This window comes from Furipterus horrens, unplaced genomic scaffold (assembly GCF_987537825.1).
Source record: "Furipterus horrens unplaced genomic scaffold, mFurHor1.1.pri manual_scaffold_6, whole genome shotgun sequence".
Classification (NCBI taxonomy): Eukaryota; Metazoa; Chordata; class Mammalia; order Chiroptera; family Furipteridae; genus Furipterus; species Furipterus horrens.
This window is the reverse complement of record NW_028327176.1, coordinates 98,235,153-98,260,063: the sequence shown is the minus strand read 5'-3', so window position 1 is coordinate 98,260,063 and position 24,911 is coordinate 98,235,153. Positions and strand designations below refer to the sequence as shown.

The 24,911-nt window shown below is 35.3% G+C and overlaps 1 protein-coding gene across 5 annotated transcripts in view; it reads left to right on the top strand.

The window, feature by feature from the left end:
• Positions 1-24,911, top strand: part of SUPT3H (SPT3 homolog, SAGA and STAGA complex component) — a 502,007-nt gene that overhangs the window by 237,741 nt on the left and 239,355 nt on the right. For all 5 annotated transcript variants that reach the window (XM_090282521.1, XM_090282522.1, XM_090282518.1 and 2 more), the window contains exon 3: positions 4,181-4,265. In XM_090282521.1, the coding sequence (XP_090138647.1) occupies positions 4,181-4,265 (85 nt within the window). The remainder of the gene's footprint in view (positions 1-4,180; positions 4,266-24,911) is intronic.

Sequence of the window (24,911 nt, the reverse complement as noted above, 5' to 3'; positions counted from 1 at the left end):
AGTTTCATGTGTACAAAACAATTCAATATCTGTATATCTTGAGAAATGATTACCATATCACGTCTAGTTATCTGTCACCATATATAGTTACAAAAAAGTTTTCTTGTGATAAGGACTTTTGATATCTACCCTCTTAGCAAGTTTCAAATGAGGAATACATAACATGCTATACATTACATCCCTGTGACTTACTTATTTTATAGCTGGAAGTTTGTACCTTCTGAGTCTTTTCATCCATTACACACACACACACACACACACAGCCACAAATCTATTTTCTGTATCTATGTACTTTGTTTTTTGTTTGTTTCCAAACATGAGGTCATACTGTATTTGTGTTTCTCTTTTTGACTTATTTCACTTGGTATAACGCCTTCAAAGTCTAAACATTTTGTTGCAGATGACAGGATTTCATTCTTTTTTATGACAGAATTGTATTTCATTGTGTGTGTTTGTGTGTGTGTGTGTGAGTGTGTGTGTTTGTGTAAATAATAACATCTTTATCCATATATCCATAAGTGGACACTTAGGTTGTTTTCATATCTTTGCTATTGTAAATAATACTGCAATTAACTCAACATTGCATATATATTTTTGAATTACTGTTTTCATTTTGTTCAGATAAATACCCACAAATGGAACTGCTGGATCAAGTAGCGATACTATTTTTAATTTTGAGGAACCTCCATATCTTTTTCCAAAGTGGCTGCATCATTTTACATCTCCACTAAGTGTTCCCTTTCCTTCACATCCTCACCAGCATTTATTTCTTGTCTTTTTGATAATATTCCTTCTAACATGTGTGAGGTGATATCTCATTTTGTTTTTTATTTCTATTCCCCTTATGGTTAGTGATGTTGAGCATCTTTTCATATATGTGTTGGCTATCTTTTGTTTTCTTTGGGAAAATGTCAGTTCAGATCCTCTGCCCATTTTTAATTGGATGTTTGTTTATTTGTTTTGCTATTGAGTTGTATTAGTTTGTTTATTTATTTTGTATATTAACCCTTTATCAGATATATGATTTGCAAATATTTCCTCTCATTCAGTAGGTTGCCTTTTCATTTTGTAGATGATTTCCTTTGCAGAAGCCTTTTTGTTGATGTAGTCCCACATCTTTATTTTTGCCTTTGCTCTTGGTATCAGAACCAAAACAGTCATTGCCAAGACCGATGTCAAGGAGGTTTACGCCTTTGTTTTCTTCTAGGAGTTTATGGTTTCGGGTCTTACTTTCAGGTCTTTAATTCATTTTGAATTAATTTTTGTATGCGGTGTATGATAGTAGTCTGGTTTCTTTCTTTTCTTTCTTTCTTTCTTTTTTTGCATGAGGCTGTCCAGTTATCCCAACATCATTTATTGAAGAGACTGTCATTTTTTTCATTGTATATTCTTGTCTTTTCTTGTTGTAAGTCAATTGACCATATATACATGAGTTTATTTCTGGCTTCTTTATAGTGTTTCATTGATTTGCACGTCTTTTTTTTTTTTTTCCTTCAGGAATACCATCCTGTTTTGATTACTATAGCTTTGCAATTGAAAAGGTAGCTTTAAAATCATCTAATGCAATACGTCCTTTCATTTCTGAGGAACTGAGGTACCCAGGGAAGTTACTTACCCAAGGTTACAGTACTACTTAGCAGCAAAGTGGGATAGGACCAGGTTATCTAACTCCTAGTCTTTTCTTTTCATTGTAACTGACTTCCACTTTTTGGAGCTCATGGCCAGGATGTTATTGGGACTTTCTAGCTGCCTATTGTAGTCTTCTTAGTGGATTGTGGCATTGGACTGTATCTGTTTTTTCTGGGCTCACATCTTTGGCCCCTTATTCAGCTTCTCATGAGTAGAGGCAGCGACTACAGAGAGATTCAGCTGGTAGCTTCTCCTCACCCACTGACCATGGTAAAATTCATTCTCAACTTCACAAAGTTATCTGCAAATGAATGGATCAGTTCCCCATGTGCTATTTGTTTCTCTGTTTTGAGATCCTAGAACTGAAATATTAAAGGTAATTGTGTGAAAGTAAACATATAAGTTTTATTCATTCATTCTTTCCCTTAAAAGAAACTTTACTGGTTTGTCCATTTCTTGCATAAAATAAATCATGACCTTTTAGTATTAATTAATCTGATTTATTTGGTAGAGAATTATTTGGAAAATCCTATAGTCCTAGGGAAACTGGAACAATAATTATGTTTTCTCATGTCAGTGAGTAAAACTTTATGTGTGCATGTCTTGGACACTGAATAATGCTGCAGTGAACATAGGAGTACATATATTTTTATGAAAAAATATTTTTAAAATTTTCAGATAGATATCCAGAGAGGGATTGCTAAGTCATATGTTAACTCTATTCTTAATTTTGGAGGAACTTCCACACTGTTTTCCATGGTGGCTGTACCAGTTTACATTCCCACCAGCAGTGAATGAGGGTTCCTTTTTCTCCACACCCTTGTTATTACTTATTTTATTGATAATAGCCATTGTAATGGGTGTGAGGTGGTAGCTCATGGTTTTGATTGCATTTCCCTAATAGCTAGTGAAGGCAAGTATCTTTTCATATACCCATTGGCCATTTGTCTACTTCAAGTCTCACTATAGAAAAAATACAAAGTTATCAAATTGAAATCATTGACTAAAAGATAAAACAGCAAATTCAGTTCATAACTCTCTTAAAAACACACCAAGCTCTTTACTAGAGTTATGAATTGAGTTTGCTGTTTTATCTTTTAGTCAATGATTTCACTTTGATGACTTTGTATTTTTTCTATAGTGGAATTTGAAGTAACTTAAAATAATGGAAGGGACACTTTGGTCACACAGTCCAAAGAGCTAAATACTGAATATATCAGTGAGCATAACGAAGGTGTTCACTTTTAATAGTCTCTGATGTATAAAAGGATTTAGTTTTGTTGCAGTCCATTCTATTTATTATTTTCTTTTGTTGCCTATGCTTTTGGTGTCATACTTAAGAAACCATTACCAGATCAAAGATCATGAAGATTTTTTCCCCTTTGTTCTAAGAGTTTTGTAGCTGTAGTTCTTTAGGTCTTTGATCTATATTGAGTTCATTCCCCGACACCAATACACCAGTTATCAAAAAGACTATTCTTTCCAAATGAGATATTCTTTCCACCAGTAGGGAAAATAAGTTGACCATATATGTAAGGATTTATTTTTTATCTATCTATTGTTTTCGTTTTTTTTTTTTTTTTTTGCTTTTGTTTTTACTTTTTGTCTATTAGTCTATCCTCTCAGGACAGTACCATAGTTTTTCTCTTCACTTATAGCCTTGGGTCATATAGGCAAGCTGCCTTCTGTGGAATAAGTATTTTCCTAATTCACACATTGAACTTATCACCATCTGTGTGTTACTTTTCTCAGCTTTTCTCAATATTAGGTTCTGCAGAGTGACCTACCTTGCTTGGGGTCTGGGCATTTCTTCCTATACTTTGAGTACTATGCTAGTTGAAAATCCAGGCTATGAATAAATTTAGGCTGCAGGGCTCTTTTATCCTGTGGAACTGTATTTTCTCATCATGCCTGACTTCTGTTTTTTCTTCCCTACTGCTGTTTTAAATATGAGTTTTTAATATAGTATTGTGCATTTTCCAATGTTCTCTACCAGGAAGTGATTCTCAGCACATCCAGTCCATTTGAAAGTTGAGAATAGGACTTTTCAAAACAGTTTTGTAATCCATTCTTTATAATCAATTTGTGTATAATTAGAAATGATAACATAGTATTTACATACATTTTCCTTAGCAACTTTTATTTTAATTACACTATATACTATTATAACTTTCTGTATGGCTATTATTATATTACTGTATTGGCAGTTTGGATATGGTACCATGATTTTCTGGTTGCCAGTGTTATGAAGTGTTATTTTGCATTTTGAAACAATAAAAACCCTTAAACATGTCTACACAAATCAAGAAATAGCATAGGTAGCACTGCATTTTTTTTAAATTTTGGAACTTTCAGCTTATGTAGAAGAGATGCAGTTCTTTCTCTATAGAAAATTGTACATCCACTCTGTCATTTGAGAGAACAGTTTCTACTTTATTAAACAGATTATTATAATAAATATTTTTTACCTTTTCCTTTCTTAGTTTTATAGTTCCTAATATTGGTGTGATTAATTTCTTTTATCTTTTTCTTTTTTTTTTTTTTTTTACAGGTTTTCTTTAGGTGATGCTAGGAGGCCTCTTCATGAAACAGCAGTTTTGGTAGAAGATGTGGTACACACTCAGCTAATTAATCTGGTAAGAACATATATAATCTTACTTGGTATTTCTCCTCTGCATTCTGTTTATGTTGGGATTGCAATCCAAACCTGTTTTCTTTAAAGGTTATATTTATATTTGGAATATTTTTTGTCTCCTTATTGAGGTATAGTTTACATATAGCAAAATCCAACCAGCTTAAGTGCATAGTTCAATGAGTTTTGACAACTTTGTCAAAGTTGTCATGTGACTACCAACATAATCATTATACAGGAATTTTCTTCATCACAAAAACTTCCCATGCGCTGCCTGTGTAAATTAGTTTTCTCACTCATTCTCTAACCCATGGTAACAGGTTTTATAATCTGTATTCTATCACTATATAAGCTTAGTATTTCTAGAACTATTTTTAAAACTTTTTTATTTTGAATTTTAGACATCAAAATACTGCACACATAGTACAGAGAATTCCTAGATACACTTCAACTTCCTTTGTTAACATCTGACATAACTGTAGTACAATGATCAGAACCAGGAAATAATATGGGTACGGTACTCTTAATAAAATGATAACTTTATTTGAATTTCATCAGTTTTCCTATTAATGTCCTTTCCTGCTCCAGGAGCCAATCCAGGATAATACACTCTAGTTAGTTATCATGCCTTTGTTGTCTTTGTAGTCTTTTCTGATCTACGATAGTTTCTCAGTCTTTTCTTATCTTTCATGACCTTGACACTTTTGAAAAGTACCAGGCATTTGTATTGTAAAATACTCTTCTTTTTCAGTTGGTCTAATGTTTCCTTCTGATTAGAATGTGGCTCTGCTTTTAGAGGAAGAATACCACAGAGGTTATGCGTCTTTCTAAGTATATCATATCAATAGGTTTATGTTGTTAATATGTCTTATTTGTGATATTAACCTTAATAACTTGGTTAAGGTGATATATGCTAAGTTTTTTTTCACTGTAATAAAGTTACATTTTTTTTCATGTCGTTGTTAATAAGTATCTTAGGGAAGATATATTTTGTGACTGAAAAGTTTTTTTCTCTGAAAATTTTTGCCCAGAAATTTTAACATTCATCAGTGTATTTTGTTTGAGACAATTATTGCTGTGTATTTGGCTAATAGTGGTTTTCTATTTCCTTTTTTCCTTTTCTGTTTTTTAATCTCAGTTATCTTGAAAAGAATAGCTATCCTTTATCACCACTTATTTATTAAATTTTTAATATGTATACACTAATGTATATTTAAATTTCATTTTTAGGATCATTTTCAGTAATATCATTTTTATTACTCATGTTATACCAGTGATAGGAACTCTTTCATGTTCTTTCCCCGTTTTAAATTCAGATTTTTATTCTATATTTGATATATATTAGTGTTATCAGTCCTTTGTGGTATATGTTAATAATATATTCATGCAGTGTGTCAGTTATCTTTTGACTTGTTTTTTTATTTTAACATAGTCAAATGTGTAAATCATTTATTGCCTTTGGATTTTGAATCATAGTTAGAAAGACTTTTCTTATACTGAGTTTAAAGAGGAAGTCACTCAGTCTTGTCTTCTAATACTTGTATGTGTTTTATTTTTGACATTTAGATCCCTAATCCATCTGTAGATTATTCTTGTTATTGTGTGAGCTATGGATCTAATCTTTTCTCAGATGACTACCCAATTATATCATCAGTTTATTAAAAAGTCTATCCTTTCCTTAATGATTTGGGTACATCCTTTTTCATATGCAAAATTAGCATATACATTAGGGTATATTTCTGATTCTGTTTTCTATACCAATGGTTAATTTGTCTCTCCAGGTGCTAATATAACATTTTTATTTATACAGGTTTTATAGTAATGTTTTAAATAAAGATTGCTATAGCTAATCTCACCTCATAATTTTTCTTTCTCAGTGTGCTCCTGGCTATTCTTTTTCTTTTTTCTTTTTAAGTATATTTTATTGATTATGTTGTTACAGTAGACACAATTTATTTTTCCCTTTGCTCCCTCTGCCCAGTACCCACCTTCCCTCCAGTAATCCCACACCCCTTAGTTCATGTCCATGGGTCGTGTATATAAGTTCTTTGGCTTCACCCTTTCCTATATTATTGTTAACTTCCCCCTGTCTATTTTGTACCTACCAATTATGCTTCTTAATCCTTGCACCATTTCCCCATTTCTCCCCCTTCCCCCTCCCAGCTGGTAACCCTCCAATGATCCTCATACCTATGATTCAGTCCCTATGCTGGTTTGCTTCATTGGATTATGTTTTTATTTTTTTAGATTCAAGGGTTGGTAGTTGTGATTTTCATGTCATTTTAATGTTCATGGTTTTGATCTTCTTTTTCTTAAGTAAGTCTCTTTGATATGTCATATAATAATGGCTTGGTGATGAGCTCTTTTGGCTTTACCTTGTCTGGGAAGCACTTCATCTCCCCTTCCATTCTGGATGATAGCTTTGCTGGATAGAGTAATCTTGGTTGTAGGTCCTTGCTTTTCATCACCTTGAATACTTCTTACCAGCCCCTTCTTGCCTGCAAAGTTCCTTTTGAGAAATCAACTGATAGTCTTATAGGCACCCCTTTGTAGGTAACTCTCTGCTTTTCTCTTGATGCTTTTAAGATTCTCTCTTTATCTTTAACCTTTGGCATTTTAATTATGATGTGTCTTGGTGTGGTCCTCCTTGGGTCTAGCTTCTTTAGGACTCTGTGCTTCCTGGACTTGTATGTCTGTTTCCTTCGTGAAATTTGGGGGATTTTCCTTCATTATTTTCTCACATAAGCTTTCAATTTCTTGCTCTTCCTCTCTCTTTCTGGCACCCCTATGGTTCAGATGTTGGCACGTTTAAGGTTGTACCAGAGGTTCCTAAGCCTCTCCTCATTTTTTCAATTCTTGTTTCCTCATTCTGTACTGGTTGACTGTTTTTTATTTCCTTATGTTCCAAATCATTGATTTGAACACTGTTTTCCTACCCTTCAGCATTGGTTTTTTGTGGATTTTCCGTCATTTCATTTGGCATAGCCTTCACTTCTTCCTTTATGCATTTGCCATACTGAAGCATATCTGTCAAGCCTGTGAGCATCTTTATCACCAGGGTTTTGAACTCTGCATCTGTTAGGTTGCCGGTCTCCTCATTTGTTAGGTTGAGTATCTCCTCATCATTTAGTTCCCCCACTGGAACCTTGATCCGTTCCCCCTGTTGAGCCATACTTCTCTGTCTCCTCATCTTGACAGGCCCCTGGGTTTGTTTGCCTCTGTGTCTTCGGTAGAGCTGTCGTTCCTGTTATGTTGTAAGGGGTGGAGCTTTAGGTATTCATCAGTACAGAGTGCCCTGTTTCACCATGTTGTGGCGCTGTATGTGCGCTGTATGTGGGGGAGGGGTCTGAGAGGGAATAATGCTGCTTGTTCAGCAGTTGCCCTTTGCCCAGGCACTTCTCCCACTTCATATGGGACTGGTGCCTCTCTAGCTGTTTCCCTGGCTGTTGTTCCCCAAGTGGGTGAGTCTGCAGATGTTTTAGGACTGTGAGTGCCCTTTAAATAAGCAGACTCTGCTGAAAGACCAGCTGTTTCTTCCTTTGCCCCAATCCCCACTGGTTTGCACAGTCAGAAGCAATGAGGCTTTATTGTCCCTGGTGCTGGAAATGTGAATTGCGCAGTCTGGTCTGGTGCTGGGAGCGCTCCCGAGGTGTCCCTCCAGACTTTTTAAAACATGTGACTGCGCTTTCTGCCAGCCTGTGGCTGCTGCCGCCACCACTGCTGCTGCCACCATACCATGTCCTCTCTGCCCCAGCTCCTCCCCTCCTACCTGTCTAGATGAGTGTTTCTTCTTTATATCTTTGTTGGACTTCCATGCAGCTCAATATTCTGGCACTTCTGGTTGTCTCTAGTTTTCAGGTAGTTATGTTCCTTCTTAAATGTGGAGAGAGATATAGCATGTCTGTCTGGGCCTCCATCTTGGTTGGAAGTCCTGGGTATTCTCATATGTTTATTTTTTGATTTGAACATTAGTATTAAATTTTGTAACTCTTTAAAATAGCTCATTGATATTTTTTTGTGACTGCATGAATTTATTAATTTAGAGAGAACTACATCTTTAGAATGTTGAATCAATTTAAGAATAGGGAATGTTTTTACATTTTTCAGGACTACTTAGTGTCTTTCAGGAGTGTTTCAACATTTTTCTTCTACAGGCTTCATATATATTTTGTTAGATTTATTCCTTAATTTAATCTCCTTTGTTGCTATTGCAAATGGGCTTTATAATTACCATCATAGCTGAAAACTTCTGAAATTTACTGAAATACATAAGTCTTCATATTCAAGAATCTGAGCACACTCTAAACAGGGTAAACCCAAAGAAATACATGTTCAAATTACTGAATACTAAAGTCGTAATATAGCTGAAAGTAGCCATATATTGTTTTACCATAGGGGAACAGTGATTTGAAACACAGCAGAATATTCATTAGAAAACATGGGGACTTAAAAAAAAAAACACGGTAGTTTGGATAAAAAACCAATATCCAGACTTCCAGCCAAGATGGAAGCCAAGACTGACATGCTCCATCTCCCTCCACAACTAAGAAGGACTACAACTACCGCAAAACCAGAAATAATGAGAAGTTCCAGAAAATAAATGGAAGTCCAGTGTATAAATTTATAAAGAAATGGTGCTCGTCCGGATGGGTAGGAGGGGCAAAGCCAGGGCAGAGAGGTCAGGTTGTGCTGGCAGCGGCGGCAGCAGAGGCAACGGCTGCAGGACTGCGATAAGCACAGACACCCGTATTTAAGGGGAGGCGAGAAGGGCCTGAGGAGCACCCTTGACTGCAGACCAAACCCGTCAACTCGCGATTCCAACACGGAAGAAGGCAGACTCCCATTGCCTTGGACTGTGAGGGCCGGAGGGCGTGGGGATGGAGGAGGAGGCTCCTGGTCTCTCAGCGGAGAGTGAATGGCAGGCATCCATCTTGGACCCCGCCCTGACAGAAAGTGCCACAGTGTGGTAAGATGGGTCACCCAATAATAACAAGTGCATGGACCTCTGTCCCCTATAGCATGGGAGGTGTGACAGCCACAACCAGGAAGCAAAGGTAAACACAAACTGTCAGGATGGCAGGGATTATGATAGAGATCCCAATCATACAGCTGACCATACACCAAATACATGATTCATTGGACAAGCAGATAGGAAATCTTTCTGAGGCTCAGTTCAGAGCTCTGGTTATAAGACAGCTTACAGATCTAATAGTGGATCTTAAACAAGATCAGGAAGGAATGAAGGCTAGCCCTGCTGAAATGAATGAAAATACATACGAAACAAGTGGTGAGGGCAAGAAAACCAGGGATTAAATCAACAAATCGGAACATAGGGAAGAAACAAAGAGTCAACCAGTACAGAAGCAGGGAATGAGAAGTGAGGAAAATGAGGAGAGGCTCAGAAACTTATCAGACAGCTCTGAGTGGGCCAACATCCGAATAATAGGGTTGCCAGAAGGTGAAGAAGAACTAGAAATTGAAAAATTATGTGAAAAAATAATGAAGGAGAACTTCCCTAACTTGGGGAAGGATAGACTCACAGGTCCAGGAAGCACAAAGAGTTCCAACAAAAGGGACCCAGAGAGAAGCATACCAAGACACATTATGATCAAAATGTCAAAAGTTAAGGATAAAGAGAGAATTTAAAAGCAGCAAGAGAGAAGAAGAGAACTATGTACAAAGGGGTCCCAATAAGACTTTCAGCTGATTCCTCAAAAGAAACTCCGCAAGCAAGAAGGGACTGGCAAGAAATATTCAAAGTAATGAAAAGCAAAAACCTACAGCCACGATTACTCTATCCAGCGAAGCTGTCATTCAGAATAGAAGGGCAGAGAAAGTGCTTCCAGGACAAAGTAAAACCGAAGGAGTTCATCAGATCCAAACCACTGTTATATGAAATGTTAAAGGGACTTGTTTAGGAGAAAGAGGATCAAAACTATGAATATTAAAATGAAAACTGTACCCACAAAAACCAACAACAGAAGCTAGGAAACTGAAACAAAAGCAAACTAAGTAGGCAATGAGAGTGTGAAGAGAATTATAGGTATGGGGAACATATTGGGGGGAGGTCAGCAGGGAGGAGAAAGGGGTGAAAGGGAGGGAGATGGTACAGGAATTAAGAAGCATAGTAGGAGGGAGTGGAGTAGACAGGAAGATGTTGAGAAGAACTATGTGCACAACCAATTGGCATGGGCTAAGCGGGGGGACAACTGGAGGGAAGGGGGTCACTTGCTGGAGGGGAACAAAGGGAAAAAGAAATTGGGACAACTGTAACAGCATAATCAATAAAGCATATTTTTTTTAAAAGGTAGTTCTATTTTTAGTATTTTGAGGAATCTCCATACTGTTTTCCATAGTGGCTGTATCAATTTATGTTACTACTAACAACACACAAGGGTGCCCTCTTCACATACTGCTAACACTTGCTATCTCATTATCTTTTTGATAATAGCCATTCTAACAGGTGTAGGGTTATATCTCTATGGTTTTGATTTGCATTTCTCTAATAATAAATGATGTTGAGCATCTTTTCATGTACCTGTTGGCAATTTGTATATCTTCTTAGGAAAAATGTCTATTCAATCCTTTCCCCTTTTTAAGTTTAGCAACACTTTCATCTATATGTCTTATTTGATTGTTATTAAATCTCAGTGAAGAAAACCAAGTAGATATTATTATTCCTAATTCGAATGGCCAAGTGAAAAAAGATGATTGGCCCAAAGTTACAAGCTTAAGTGGTGGGAGTGGAACAAGAATTGAGGCTTCTTGACTCCCATCCTTTATAGCTGAAAAAATAATTATTATTATTATTATTGCTGTAGAATTATATGAGGTCCCTGTGTATTCTGGATACTAACCTCTTATCAGATCAATGGTTTACTAATACTTTCTCCTATTTCATAGGTTACCTTTTCATTTTATTGATTGTTACTTATTATTTACCTTTTAATTTGATAAAATTTTAGTTTGTTTTTGCTATTTTTCCCGTGATTTTAGTGTCATATCCAAAAAAAATCATTGCCAAGATCATTGTCAAGGAGCTTTCCCCCTGTTTTCTTCTAGGAATTCTAGTTTCAGGTCTTACATTTAAGTCTTTAAGCCATTTTGAGCTAATTTTTATGGGTGGTGTCATATAGGGGCCCAATTTTATTCTGTTGCATGTAAATATGCAGTTTTCCCACACTATTTAAAGAAGAGATTGTCTTTTCCCCATTGAGTATTTATGTCTTAGTTGTGAAGTATTAGTTGACAATATATATACCTGGGTCTATTTCTGGGGGTTTGATTCTCTTTCACTGGTCTATGTGTTGCTTTTTACCAATACTATACTGTTTTGACTACTGTAGGTTTGTAGTATAGTTTGAAACAGCGAAGTGTGATGTTTCCAGCTTTGTTCTTTTTTATCAAGATTGCTTTGGGTATTCAGGATCTTTTGGGATTCCATATGAATTTTAGAATTCCATATCAGTTCTTTGATTTTAAAGAATTTTTAATTTCTTGAAAAATGTCTTTGGAATTTTAATAGGGATTAATTACATTGACTCTATAGATGGCTTTGTGTAGTATGGACATATATTTTTTAATATGCTTGATTGATTATGCTGTTATAGTTGTCCGAATTTCTTTTCCCTTTGTTGCCCTCCACCCAGTGACATCCCTCCCTCCAGTTGTACCCCACCCTTAGCCCATGCCAATTGGCTGTGCATATAGTTCTTCTCAACATTTTCCTGTCTACTCCACTCCCTCCTACTATGCTTCTTAATTCCTGTACCATCTCCCTCCCTTTCACCCCTTCCTCCTCCCTGCTGACCTCCCCCCATAATTTTCCCCATACCTATAATTCTGTTCACACTCTCGTTGCCTACTTAGTTTGTCTTTGTTTCGGTTCCCTAGCTTCTGTTGTTGGTTGTTGTGATACAGCTTTCATTTTAATATTCATAGTTTTGATCCTCCTTCTTCTAAACAAGTCCCTTTAACATTTCATATAACAGTGGTTTGGATCTGATGAACTCCTTCAGTTTTACTTTGTCCTGAAGCACTTTCTCTGCCCTTCTATTCTGAATGACAGCTTCGCTGGATAGAGTAATCGTGGCTGTAGGTTTTTGCTTTTCATTACTTTGAATATTTCTTGCCAGTCCCTTCTTGCTTGCGGAGTTTCTTTTGAGGAATCAGCTGAAAGTCTTATTGGGACCCCTTTGTACATAGTTCTCTTCTTCTCTCTTGCTGCTTTTAAATTCTCTCTTTATCCTTAACTTTTGACATTTTGATCATAATGTGTCTTGGTATGCTTCTCTCTGGGTCCCGTTTTGTTGGAACTCTTTGTGCTTCCTGGACCTGTGAGTCTATCCTTCCCCAAGTTAGGGAAGTTCTCCTTCATTATTTTTTCACATAATTTTTCAATTTCTAGTTCTTCTTCACCTTCTGGCAACCCTATTATTCGGATGTTGGCCCATTTAGAGCTGTCTGATAAGTTTCTGAGCCTCTCCTCATTTTCCTCACTTCTCATTCCCTGCTTCTGTACTGGTTGACTCTTTGTTTCTTCCCTATGTTCCGATTTGTTGATTTAACCCCTGGTTTTCTTGCCCTCACCACTAGTTTCATATGTGTTTTTGTTCATTTCAGCAGGACTAGCCTTCATTCCTTCCTTGTCATGTATAAGATCTGCTGTTAGGTCTGTAAGCACTTTTATAAGCAAAGCTCTGAACTGTGCCTCAGAAAGATTTCCTATCTGCTGCTTCATTAGATGAGAAATTTGCTGTCTGGTCAACTGCATCACCGGGATCTCTATCATGTTCTGTGCCATCTTGAACAGTTTTGTGTTTACCTTTGCTTCCTGGGCAGCGCTGTCACACCTCCTATGCTACACAGGGCGGAGCCCCGTTCACTCGTCACAACCGGGTGACCCGTCTCACCACGCTGTGGTGTTTTCTGCGGGGGTGGGGGTCCAAGATGGATTCCTGCCATTCACTCTTCGCTGAGAGACCAGGAGCCTCCTCCTCCGTCCCCACCCGCACCATGCCTCACAGTCCAAGGCAATGGGGGTCTGCCATACCCAGCTTTGGAATCACAAGCTGACAGGTCTGGTCTGCAGCCAGGGGTGCTCCCCAGGTGCTTCTCGCCTCCCCTTAAATACGGGTTTCTGTGCTTACTGCTGTCCTGCTGCTGTCACTGCTGCTGCCGCAGACAGCTCAGTTTGACCTCTTCTCCTTGGTTTCGCCCCTCCTACCTGTCTGGATGAGCACCACTTCTTTATAACTTCATATGTTGGACTTCCATTTATTTTCTGGAACTTCTGGTTATTGCCGGTTTTGCAGTAGTTGTTTTCCTACCTAGTTGTGGAGGGAGACAGAGCGTGTCAGTCTAAGCCTCCATCTTGGCCGGAAGTCTCCTGTGTTTGTTTGCTTCCGTGTCCCAGGTGGAGCTGTCGCTCCTGTTACGTTGTAAGGGGCGGAGCCTTGGGGATTCGTCAGTAATGGGTGACCTGTTTCACCAGGTTGTGGTGCTGTGGGGGGGTGGGAGGGGTCTGAGAAGGACCAATGCCCTTTGCCCAGCACTTGCCCCTTTTCCAGGCACTTCTCTCACTTCTGCACCGAACTGGCACCCCTCTAGCTGCTGCCCTGGCCATCATTCCCAGAGTGGGTTGGTCTGTGGATGTTCTAGGACCATGGGGGCCTTTTAAACAAGCGGACTCTGCTGAGACCGGCAGTTTCTCCTTCCGTCTCAACCCACACTGGTTTGCACAGTCAAAAGCAATGAAGCTTGATTTTCCCCAGAGCTGGGACAGTGAGCTGCTCTGGTGAGGAGCTGGGAACACTCCCCAGGTGTCCCTCCTGACTTTTTAAAACATGTGACTTCACTTTCCTCTGGCCTGCTGCTGTTGCCGCTGCCGCCACCACCACATCGTATCCTCTCCGCCCCGGCTCCGCCCCTCCGACCTGTCTGGATGAGCATTTCTTCTTTATATCTTTGTTTGCTGGCATTCCATGCACTTTGATTTTCTGGAACTTCTGGTTTTTCTAGTTTTGAGGTCGTTGTATTCCTCCTTAGTTGTGGAGGCAGATGCAGCATGTCTGTCTATGCCTCCATCTTGGCCAGAAGTCTAGTATGGACATTTTAACAATATAAATTCTTCCAATCTGTAGACACAGGATAGTTTTCCAATTGTCTATGTTGTCTTCAATTTTTTTTCATCGATGTTTTATATTCAACAATTTTCAATTTATTGATATTTCACTTTCTTGGTTAAATTATTCCTAAGTGCTGTATTTTTATTTTTTTTTTGACGCTACTTTAAATGTGATTGTTTTCTTTATTTCTCTTTCAGACAGCTTATTGCTATTTTATTTTAAAAAATTGATTTTTGTATGTTGACTTTGTATTCGTCAACTTTACTGAATTTGATTTTTAATTATAACAGATTTTTTTGTGCAGTCATTAGGTTTTCTATACATAATGTGATCTCATCTTCAGGAGAAACAATTTTACATCTTCCTGTCCAATTTGGATACTTTTTTTTTTCTTGCCTAATTTTTTGGGGTAGGACTTCCAATAGTATGTTGAATAAGAAGTGATAAAAAAGTACACACCCTTGCTGTGTTCTTGATCTTAGAGAGAAAGGGAAAGCTTTTATTCTTTTACTCTTGAGTACTATATTAGCTATTGGTTTGTAATATATGACTTTTATTATATTGTGTTATGTTCCTTCTGTACCTAATTTGTTGAGAGCTTTTATCATTAAAGGTTCTTAAATCTTGTGAAATGCTTTTTTTCTGCATTTTTATAATGATAATATGACTTTTATTCTATTTATGTGGTATAGCATACATATTGAATTACGTATATTGAACTATTCGTGCATCCCAAGTATAAATTCAGATTGATCATAGTGTATGATTTTTTTAGTGTGCTGTTGTATTTGGTTTGCTAGTATTTTGTTGATAATTTTTGAATCTGTATTTGTCAGATATATTGGCCTGTAATTTTCTTTTCTTATAGTGTTGTTATATGAATTTGGTATCATTGTAATGCTGGCCTTGTAAATCGAGTTTGGGACTGGAGGAAAGAAAGCGTACCATTAACTCTTCTTCAAATATTTGGTGGAATCCACCAGTGAAATTGTCTGTTGCTAGGCTTTTCTTTTTTTAGAATGTTTTTGATTACTACCTCAACTTCTTAGTCATTATGATATGTTCAGATTTTCTATTTTTACATTATTCAGTGTTGGTGGGTTGTATGTTTCTGGTAATTTATTCATTGCATCTAGGATACTCAATTTGTTTTTATATTATTGTTCCTAGTAGCCTCATATGATGCTTTGTATCCTACTTTTACAATTCCATTGGTGGTTTTGTCAATTTGTTTATCTCTTGAAAAAAATCTAGTTTTATTGATTTTTTTCTACTGTGATTTTTGTGTCCATTTTATTTATTTTTGTTCTAATCTTTATTATTTCCTTCCTTCTCCTATTGTTTCACTTAGTTTGTTCTTTCCTTATTCTTATGGTATAAAGTTAGATTGTTAATTTGAGATCCTTTTTCTTAATATAGGTATCGATTACTATAAATTTTCCTTATAGATCTAACTTTGTTGCATCCCAGAAGTTTTGTTCTGTTAAGATTTTGTTTTTGTCTGAATATAGTTCCTGTCTTCCCTTTTGATTTCTTCTTTCACCTATTGGTTATTTGGAAGAGTGTTGCTGAATTTGCACAATTTATGAATTTTCCAGTTGTCCGTCTGTTATTGAGTTCCTATTCTGTATCTTTGGGGTCAAAAAAATGCTTGCTATAATTTCAATCTGATATGGGAGTATTTCTTGCCTGATTCCTGTGCCAGCAGGGCTACATGCAGACTGTAGCTAGGAGGGACTGGAGCCCAGTCATAGGGTTCATTCAGAATCTACAGATGGACCAAGTTCTGGATCATGGCTGAGGGAGGTGGACATTTTGGTAATTGTTTTCGCAGGAGCTGCATATTATTTCATTTGGGAAATACTACAGTAAGACCGACAATAGACTAAATATGTAAGTTTTTTCTTAAATCTTTTCTTTTGTCACTTGTTCCTTTGACCTCTGTTATTCCTTTGCCCTCTCATTCTTTCCCAGTTTCTTGCTTGGTACTTCAACCAGGTGCACCCTCTGTTCTAAATGATTTCATCTAACTCTACTCTCTTCCACTTGTCAGATGCTGACTGGCTCAGGTCCCAGTTAACTCTCCTTCACTGGTTCTATATGAAGGTTAAGAATATGTTAAATAATGAAAATATGAATACAAGGAAGCATCCCTGGCTTTTCGAAAGTTTATCTTACATGACTTCAGTTTTACGAAAGACCTACCTTAGTACCTGTTTCCACTAACTGAAATAAATCTGAAGAGGATTTTCATTTTTACAAAAAGACAAAAAGGGAGAATAGTGTTCAGGCTTTGTCTAGTATTGAGCCTTTATAGAGGCAGCACAACTGGAGCAGGGAGAGCGGAACTACCGAGTTCATCCCTGGGAACTACACTCAGCACCTCAGCATCAGTGAGTGCATTGCTCTTATGATGCTGTCAATAATAACACCCTTTTAAGTTCCCAACCTGTCATGATTTCTGATGACTGAATAGCTGCTTTCATTTTTTAATTCATTTTAAGTTAAATGTAGGACAACTTCTCCATTTTATGTTTAGAATATAATTATTTCATTTCAGAATTATATTTGATTTTCACTGTATTAATCTACCAGGTAACTACTAAGCTATTCAATTTGTTGTACTGTTTTTATATCAGAACCAATTTTTTTCAGGGTTATGCTAATAATCTTTAATTGGATAAGTTAGTAACAAATTTATATGTGTGAAAAGTAATTGTTTAAATCTCCCATCTGGATCAGCATGCACTGAGTTGTCTATATCCTCCTCCTCACCTCTTAGTTCTAATGCTTTTTAATTTGGCAGTTATTCTCCTGGTAGAAGGAGCTCATGCTAGGCACTGTTCAATCCTAATCGCCACTTTTGTGAGATGTCACTTTTGCTACCTCAGTAATGGTTTATGTGTATGTTTTAAAAAGGTAATAAAATATTCTGTGCAGAACTTCAATTATAAGGGTTATCAAAATAGGACAAACTAATATAATTTGTGATTGCATAAAATAAAGGAAGTAGAGGTACCATGGGGACCTCATGAATCACAGAATGGAAACAGCCTTCTAGCTAACTAAACATTCATACTTTGTACTAAGTCACAGCAAACCGGAACAGACTCTGTGTTTACGTGGATGAGATACAGGAGTTCACAAATACCATCTGGGAAAAAATTCTTGGCCTGTTTTGTCTGCTCCTACTGTGGAGTAAATGAAGTACCACATATTTAGCATAAACAGACTGAAAACACACCCACTTTGTGGAAAACAAACACTTGCACATGTCCACGTACTGAATGGTTCAAATACAGGACATTGTGTATCACTAAAAACTGATTACTTTTATTCATTTGTACTTAGAACTTTCTTATGACTACAGTGTGGAAATTTTCTAATAGTTTCAGGGCAGCACTTGCTTCTGGTTGATTGTTCTTAAAGTTTTCTATTTAATTAGTCTCATTTTCTCTCATATATTACCACCTCATAACTCAAGAAATACTATTGAATTTTCTCTTTTTTGAAAAAATAAGTTTGTATTGCTGTTAACAGATATTTAGTTTTTAATCTGTGGCACATTATGGATTTATTTTAAGTAGACAGCCTCTTTAGCTACATTTTCTCTGAATTTCCCTGGGTAGTTTGCTACAGCATAACCTAGAGGACCACCCAAGAGGGAATTTCTAATTCTTTTCCCACTGTTTCCATGGCTTTTCTTTTCTTACTTTCTTTCTTTTTTTCCTCTTTTTTTGCCTGCTGCCGTATATCTAACTAAGAGTCAATTATTCAAGTCAATTATTCAACTCTTCAAGTAAGAGAATCTCAGAGTACAAATTGTTCATATTCCCAGTAAGTTATATGTAATGTCTCAGGTTATTTGGTTTTTTTAGCATAAGTATAAAAACAGAATCTTCTCATTTTTTCTCCATGTGTCAAAGCTTTTCCTTTAGGGTTCTTCATTTTTTCTCCTGCTGTTATACTAGGATCCCGTCACCTGTCTTAAAGCTAAACTGTACTAGCTGTTTGGATCCTGTGTCATGCTTGGACTTCTGACCTGTGTTGAAGGTTTCAGTTCTGGCTGGAACATCTTATAAATGCCTAATACATAGTTTCCAAGAATTTCAGACTTACGAAAGAGATGCAGACCTTTCATAAATTTCTCACTCTCCAGATTGAGTTGCATTAATTACTTAAAGTAGGTGGAGATTTATTCCAACTGGAAATTATGTGGCTGAATTAATATTATAATGCTGAGAATAATATTCTTTTGTGAATATCCAGTTTCAGTGAAGTTAAAAAATTATTATTCCAATGGCTTTATGGCTACTTTTATTTCTGTTTATCTCAACGTTAAATATGAGAAAAATCTTTGTTTTATGCATAGATATAATTATCTACCATTTAATTTAAAAATCGTATTGGATTTTCACTATAAGAACCTATCAGCCAACTACAGTTGCTTCTTAACTTATGATGGGGTTACATCATCATAAACCCATTATAAGTTGAAAATATCCCCTGTCCAAAATGTATTTAATACACCTAACCTACCAAACATCATAGCTTTGCATAGCCTACTTTAAACATGCTCAGACAATTATATTTAGCCTGTAGTTGAGCAAAATTATCAACACAAACCCTATTTTATAATGAAGTGTTGAATATTTCATGTAATTTATGTAATTATGGCTTTCTGCCTCATCTTGCACAGTAAACTTGAGTTCATCTCAAGAGTAATTGCCTTCCTGGTCTTCTTCTCACTAAAAGCAGGAGATGCAGATGGGCATTTTGTAGACATGATAGGATACAAAAACACAAAACAATACCAAAACTTGCTGGCAAGACAATACGATGTAGAGCATCGGTTGTTTACCCTCATTATTGTGTGGCTGACCAGGAACTATGGCTCTCTGGCGCTGCCCATCATGTGAGTGTATCATACACATACACTAGCCCAGAAAAAGATCAGAATTCAAAATTTGAAGTATGGTTTCTGTTGACTGCATTCACTTTCGCACCATTGAAGAATCAAAAAAATGTAAGTCAAACCATCATAAATTGGGCCATCTGTAGTAAGCCATCTAATCTGTTCAATTATGTTTTCATGTGTGAACTGCTTTTTAGAGTTATTCTAAATAATATTTAATTATGAAAGTTAATAAAGAATAACTCATATGTGTGAAGAATGACTATCTAATCTCCCATCTGGATTCACAGGCACTGAGTTCTCCTTTCCTCTCTCTCTTTGGTCTTACTTCTAATGCCTTAATTTGGCACATTTCTCCCAAGTACTCTATCCTCATTTATCAAACTTTGTGTTCTCATCTGTATATGAACCAAGAATTGTTTTTGAATTCCAATTCTTCAGTATCTTTCTGAGATTGCTGAATGTCTCTTTTTTATCTATAACTTTTTATATTCTTAATGTTGCTGTTACTCTTGATTAATGTAGAGATTATTCAGAAAATAAAAGTAAATGTCTACTACGTGCCAGGATGTCTGCTAAAATTTTATATATTTTTATATATTAATATTATACAGTATGTAATATAAATATAATATTAGTATATAATTTATTATATATGTTATTGTACATATATAGAACTTTACAGGTTTAAAAATAACATTTCTAATTATAGCTTTTTAAGTTACAAATTTTTAACCATTTAACATTGCCTTGTTATGTAAATATAATTAAAAGCTTTTATACTTCAGATTCCAGTATTTTATATATATATTTATACATAAATATATATATATAGTATTCTATACTTGAAGAATATATCATTCTTTTAAAAAATGGGTTTTTTGTTCATTTGTTTTGGAGAAGTGTCTATTTAGGTCCTTTGCCCATTTTTAATTTGGATTATTTATCTTCCTGGTGTTGATTCGTATAAGTTCTTTATATATTCTGGATATTAAACCCTTGTTCGATGTACAGTATTGTTGGCAAATATGTTCTTCCATACAGTTGGTTCCTTTTTATGATGGTTTCTTTAACTGTTCAGAAGCTTTTTAATTTGGTGTAATCCTGCTTGTTTTATTTTTTCCTTCATTTCCCTTGCCCTATGAGTTATATCAGCAAAAATATTGCCATGCGGGATATCTGAAATTTTACTGCCTGTCTTCCTCCTGGACTTTTATGGTATCATGACTTATATTGAAGTTCTTTATCCATTTTGAGTTTGTTCTAGTGTATGGTATAAATTGGTGGTCTAGTTTCATTTTGTTGCATGTACCAGTCCAGTTCTCCCATTATTTATTGAATAGACTATCTAGCCCATTGTATGTGCTTGCTTCCTCTATAAAATATTAATTGACTTTAAAGGTGTGGGTTTATTTCTGGGTTCTCTATTCTGTTCCATTGATCTTTGTGTCTGTTCTTATGCCGGTACCTGACTGTTTTGACTACAATGGCCTTATAGTACAATTTTATATCAAGTACTGTGATTCCTCCAAATTTGTTCTTCTTTCTCAAGATTGCTGAGGCTGTTTGGGGTCTTTTTGAGTTCCATATAAATTTTTGGACTCTGTTCTAGATCTGTGAAATATGCCATTGATATTTTAATAGGAATTGCATTGAACTATAGATTGCTTTGGGTAGTATAGACATTTTAATGATGTTAATTCTTCCAATCCATGAACACAGTATATGCTTCCATACCGAGGGCCCATAGACATATGCAAAAATGCTCAACATCACTAGCCATCAGAGAGATGCAAATAAAATACAATGAGATATCACTTCACACCTGCAAAATGGTTATCATTAATAAATCAACAAACAACAAGTGCTGGCAATGATGTATATAAAAGGGAACCCTAGTGCACTGTTGGTGAGAATGCAGACTGGCACAGCTACTTTGGAAAACAATATGTAATTTTCTTTAAAAAATTAAAAATGGAACTACCTTTTGACCCAGCAATTCCACTGCTGGGAATATACCTTAAGAATCCCAAAACACCAATTCAAAAGAATTTATGCACCCCCATGTTTATAGCAGTGCTATTTACAATAGCCAAGCTTTGGAAACATCCTAAGCGCCCATCAGTAGATGAGTGGATAAAAAAACTCTGGTATGTTTACATAATGGAATACTATGCAGCAATAAAAAAGAACAAATTCTTACCTTTTGCAACAGCATGGATAGAACTGGAGAGTATTATGCTAGTGAAATAAGCCAGTTGGTGAAAGAGAAATACCATATGATCTCACCTATAAGTGAAATCTAATGAACAAAATAAACTAATGAGCAAAATAGAATCAAAGGGGAGGTGGGGACTGGTTGAAAGAAAGTGAAGGGACTAGTCAAAGAACATATATCAATGACCCTTGGACATGGACAACAGTGTGGGGATTGACTATGGGAGTGGGGGAAGGGCTGTGTGTAGGGGGAAAGAAGGACAAATTGGAGCAACTGTAAGAGTGTAAACAATGAAATATTTTTAAAATACTGTTTTTTACACATTCAGATATTGTATTTGCATCCATTCTGATTTTTTTTTTTTTTAGGGATATAATTTTACTACATTGTGATAGGGAGCAATTTGTTTATGCTAACCATTTATAGTCATTTTTTTCTATCTCTTGATGAATGTATAATCACATTGTTAGGTTCCCAGAATATATTAACTATTCTTAGATACTTCTCTAGAATAAATTGTTCTGAAATTCTAAGTAATGTATATAATCTGATATTCATAACATTATTTCTATATGAAGCACTTATATAAAATTGACTTCAAATTTTTTAAGTTAATGGAAGGAGATATAAAGTCTATTAAATAAATGTGTCAATTAGAAAAGGCTTAAGAAAAAGTCTTAAGAATGTTTTGAGACTAATTTTGAAACTGATATTTATTATCAGTAAAATTATGCTGATTTTGCACTCTAATCCAGATGAGAATTGACAGTAAGCAGTAAAAGTCAGTAGATACAATATATATCCTTCTCATTACTCAGCATGTGTTTAATCTGTTTTTCTTCTTTGCAGTAGAGTAGAAGCAGCAGAATGGTAACCAGTTACCAAGTCAGGTATTGATAAGAAGTGAGAGTGTGGAAGCCAAGAGAAAATAATTCCAAAAAAATACAAATACACAAAATTATAGATATCTAGGTGGTCTAGAAGCAAAATTTATAAAGTATTTCCAGAAAGATATGTATATGGTAACATCTAAAGTCACCTAATAAAGTTTTTTGGTTTTAGAGACCATCACTCATAAATAAAGTGTGGTGATTGGTATTCACAGTGAAGGCTTGAAGCAATTAAGAGAAAGTTGATGCGTTCAGGGTATTCTTTAAAACCTAAAGATAGCGTGTGATACACTTAGATGTCTCACAATAAAATTTTTTTTTTTGAATTTGGAAATTTAGTTAACATACGTTATAACATATTTCTTAAAAGACAAACTTCTTTTTTCTAAAAATTTTATGTAAATATTCCTTGATTTAGCAAATGCACTTAAGAAAATAAAAATTTTTTAACTTTCAATCTGTATACACTTTGATAGAAGGGCATCTCTTGTAACAAACATTTTAGTTAATACATATTTACAGTAAACCTAGATAGTTAGAAAGTATAATTTTCATTTTATAGACTTGCACACTGAAGAACAGAAAAATTAAGGAACTTGCCCAAAGTTACAAAGCTTATAAATAGTGGATGTGGAGTTCAAGTCATTGCTTCTTTAGGGAGTTCAAGAATTTTTAGAATGAAATATGCTGATTTTTGTATAGGTATAAATCAGTACTTATCTCACCAACTGTACTGTGTATATCCTTAAAATTCCTTCTAAATTTGAGTATTCTGAGCTTATCTGAAGTGAAGAGTATTGTTTTTAAAATAAGATTTATATTTTGCAAAGGGTTTGTGGAGAATAGTGGGGAAAAAGGAAGTACTTGAAAAAGTGGAATCCCAAGAAACATCAACAGTATCTTCTATTGCTGTGGAAAATACAAGTTCAGTTTCAAGACTCTGAGAGAGATTTGCCATACTTTTAAGTTCATAAAGAGAAAAAGTAATATTCTTCTACATGAGAAATGGTCTTAGCCAGCAAAACATCTTAGGCATAATAGATAATTTGATAAAATTGAAGTAGGCATTAATTAATAGACATCTTGACAAAGGTAATTAAATGTATAAGGAAGAATAGATTTAAACATAATTGGAAAATATATTTAAAATATTGTGAACTTTTCCTGAAATTTACCATATTTCTGCTAAAGCCTTTTTCCTGAGCACTGAAGTTTCTCCTTGAAAGTTTCCTCTTGAAGACTGTTATGTTAAGATCACTAGACTTCAGTAAGACTTGCTGATCATATGAGAAGTAAAATACCTAATAGTATTCCTAACAAATTTCTTAGGGTCCACATATAATGAAAAGACTAATTTTTTCAGTCTCTTATTATCTTTTACTTCCATCATAGAACTCTCAGTTTTTTATTCTATTCAGTCATATTGTGGATGGTGGCTTTAAAAAATTATTGTTTTTTTCTAAATAAACAAGCATTTAATTTTATTGTTAAGAATAAGGTTGTTATAAGTGCCCTATGTTTACTAGAAACTCAATATTTTTCAATTTTTTTTTCATTTAAAAGCAAAAGTGTTAACTTTTTCCTAAAAATCTTTGGTATTTTCTATCGTGTTGGGTATAAAATAAAGCCAGTGAATTTTCATATAAATCAGAGATCAGGCAGTGATATAGTTACTATTTTCAAATGTCCCACTTGTGGAAATAATGAAAATACTAGAACTCATTTCTTTTCCTCTAACACGTTTATCTTATTTTTATTTTTCTATGCTAGTCAGGAAATGAAAGTTTCTTGGAAGCAAGAAATTATTTATCTATGTCAGTGTTAAAGACCAAATGGCTTCTCTCCAAAAGAGGGAATGATAATTAATACTTTTTAAATTTACACTTATGTTTTAAAACCAGTTGTTTCTTTGTTTTAACTAAGTCTTTATGCTTGGATAAGCCACTTAGTAACCATCAATAACTAAAACTATGTTTGGATTTCAGAATGGATTTGAATGTTGTCAGGATTAGAATTCCAATTTTTAAATGTCAGATAAATCGCACAGAGTTGCATTAATGCCAAGAATCCATCTTTAGCCATTGGTTTATGTGAAATCACCTCTAATCATGCAATGTAGATTTTCAGTTGGAGTATCAACAGTGTTTCTTAAATATGCACTAGAGAAAGGGATGAAAAAGAAGGTTGGGAAGATATTTTCAAGGTCAATGAATTTCAAACTAAGGAATGTATATGTAATGCTGTAGGCTGCTGGTGGCATTGAAAATTTTAGAAAGTGACATTGTCAGGAAAGTGGACAGAATTACCTGGCTATTTTATTTAGGGTACTGAAAGACTCACCATGCCAGATCTGGAGAGGTCTGTTTAGAGGAAAGATGTTGAAATGTTTAAGCAAGGGATATTACCAGCTCTTAGTTGAATAATGACAGGTTCTGAATGATATTTTAATATCTGTAGAATAGTCCATTATGGCTGTAAATCCTGTATCAGCAAGAATAAA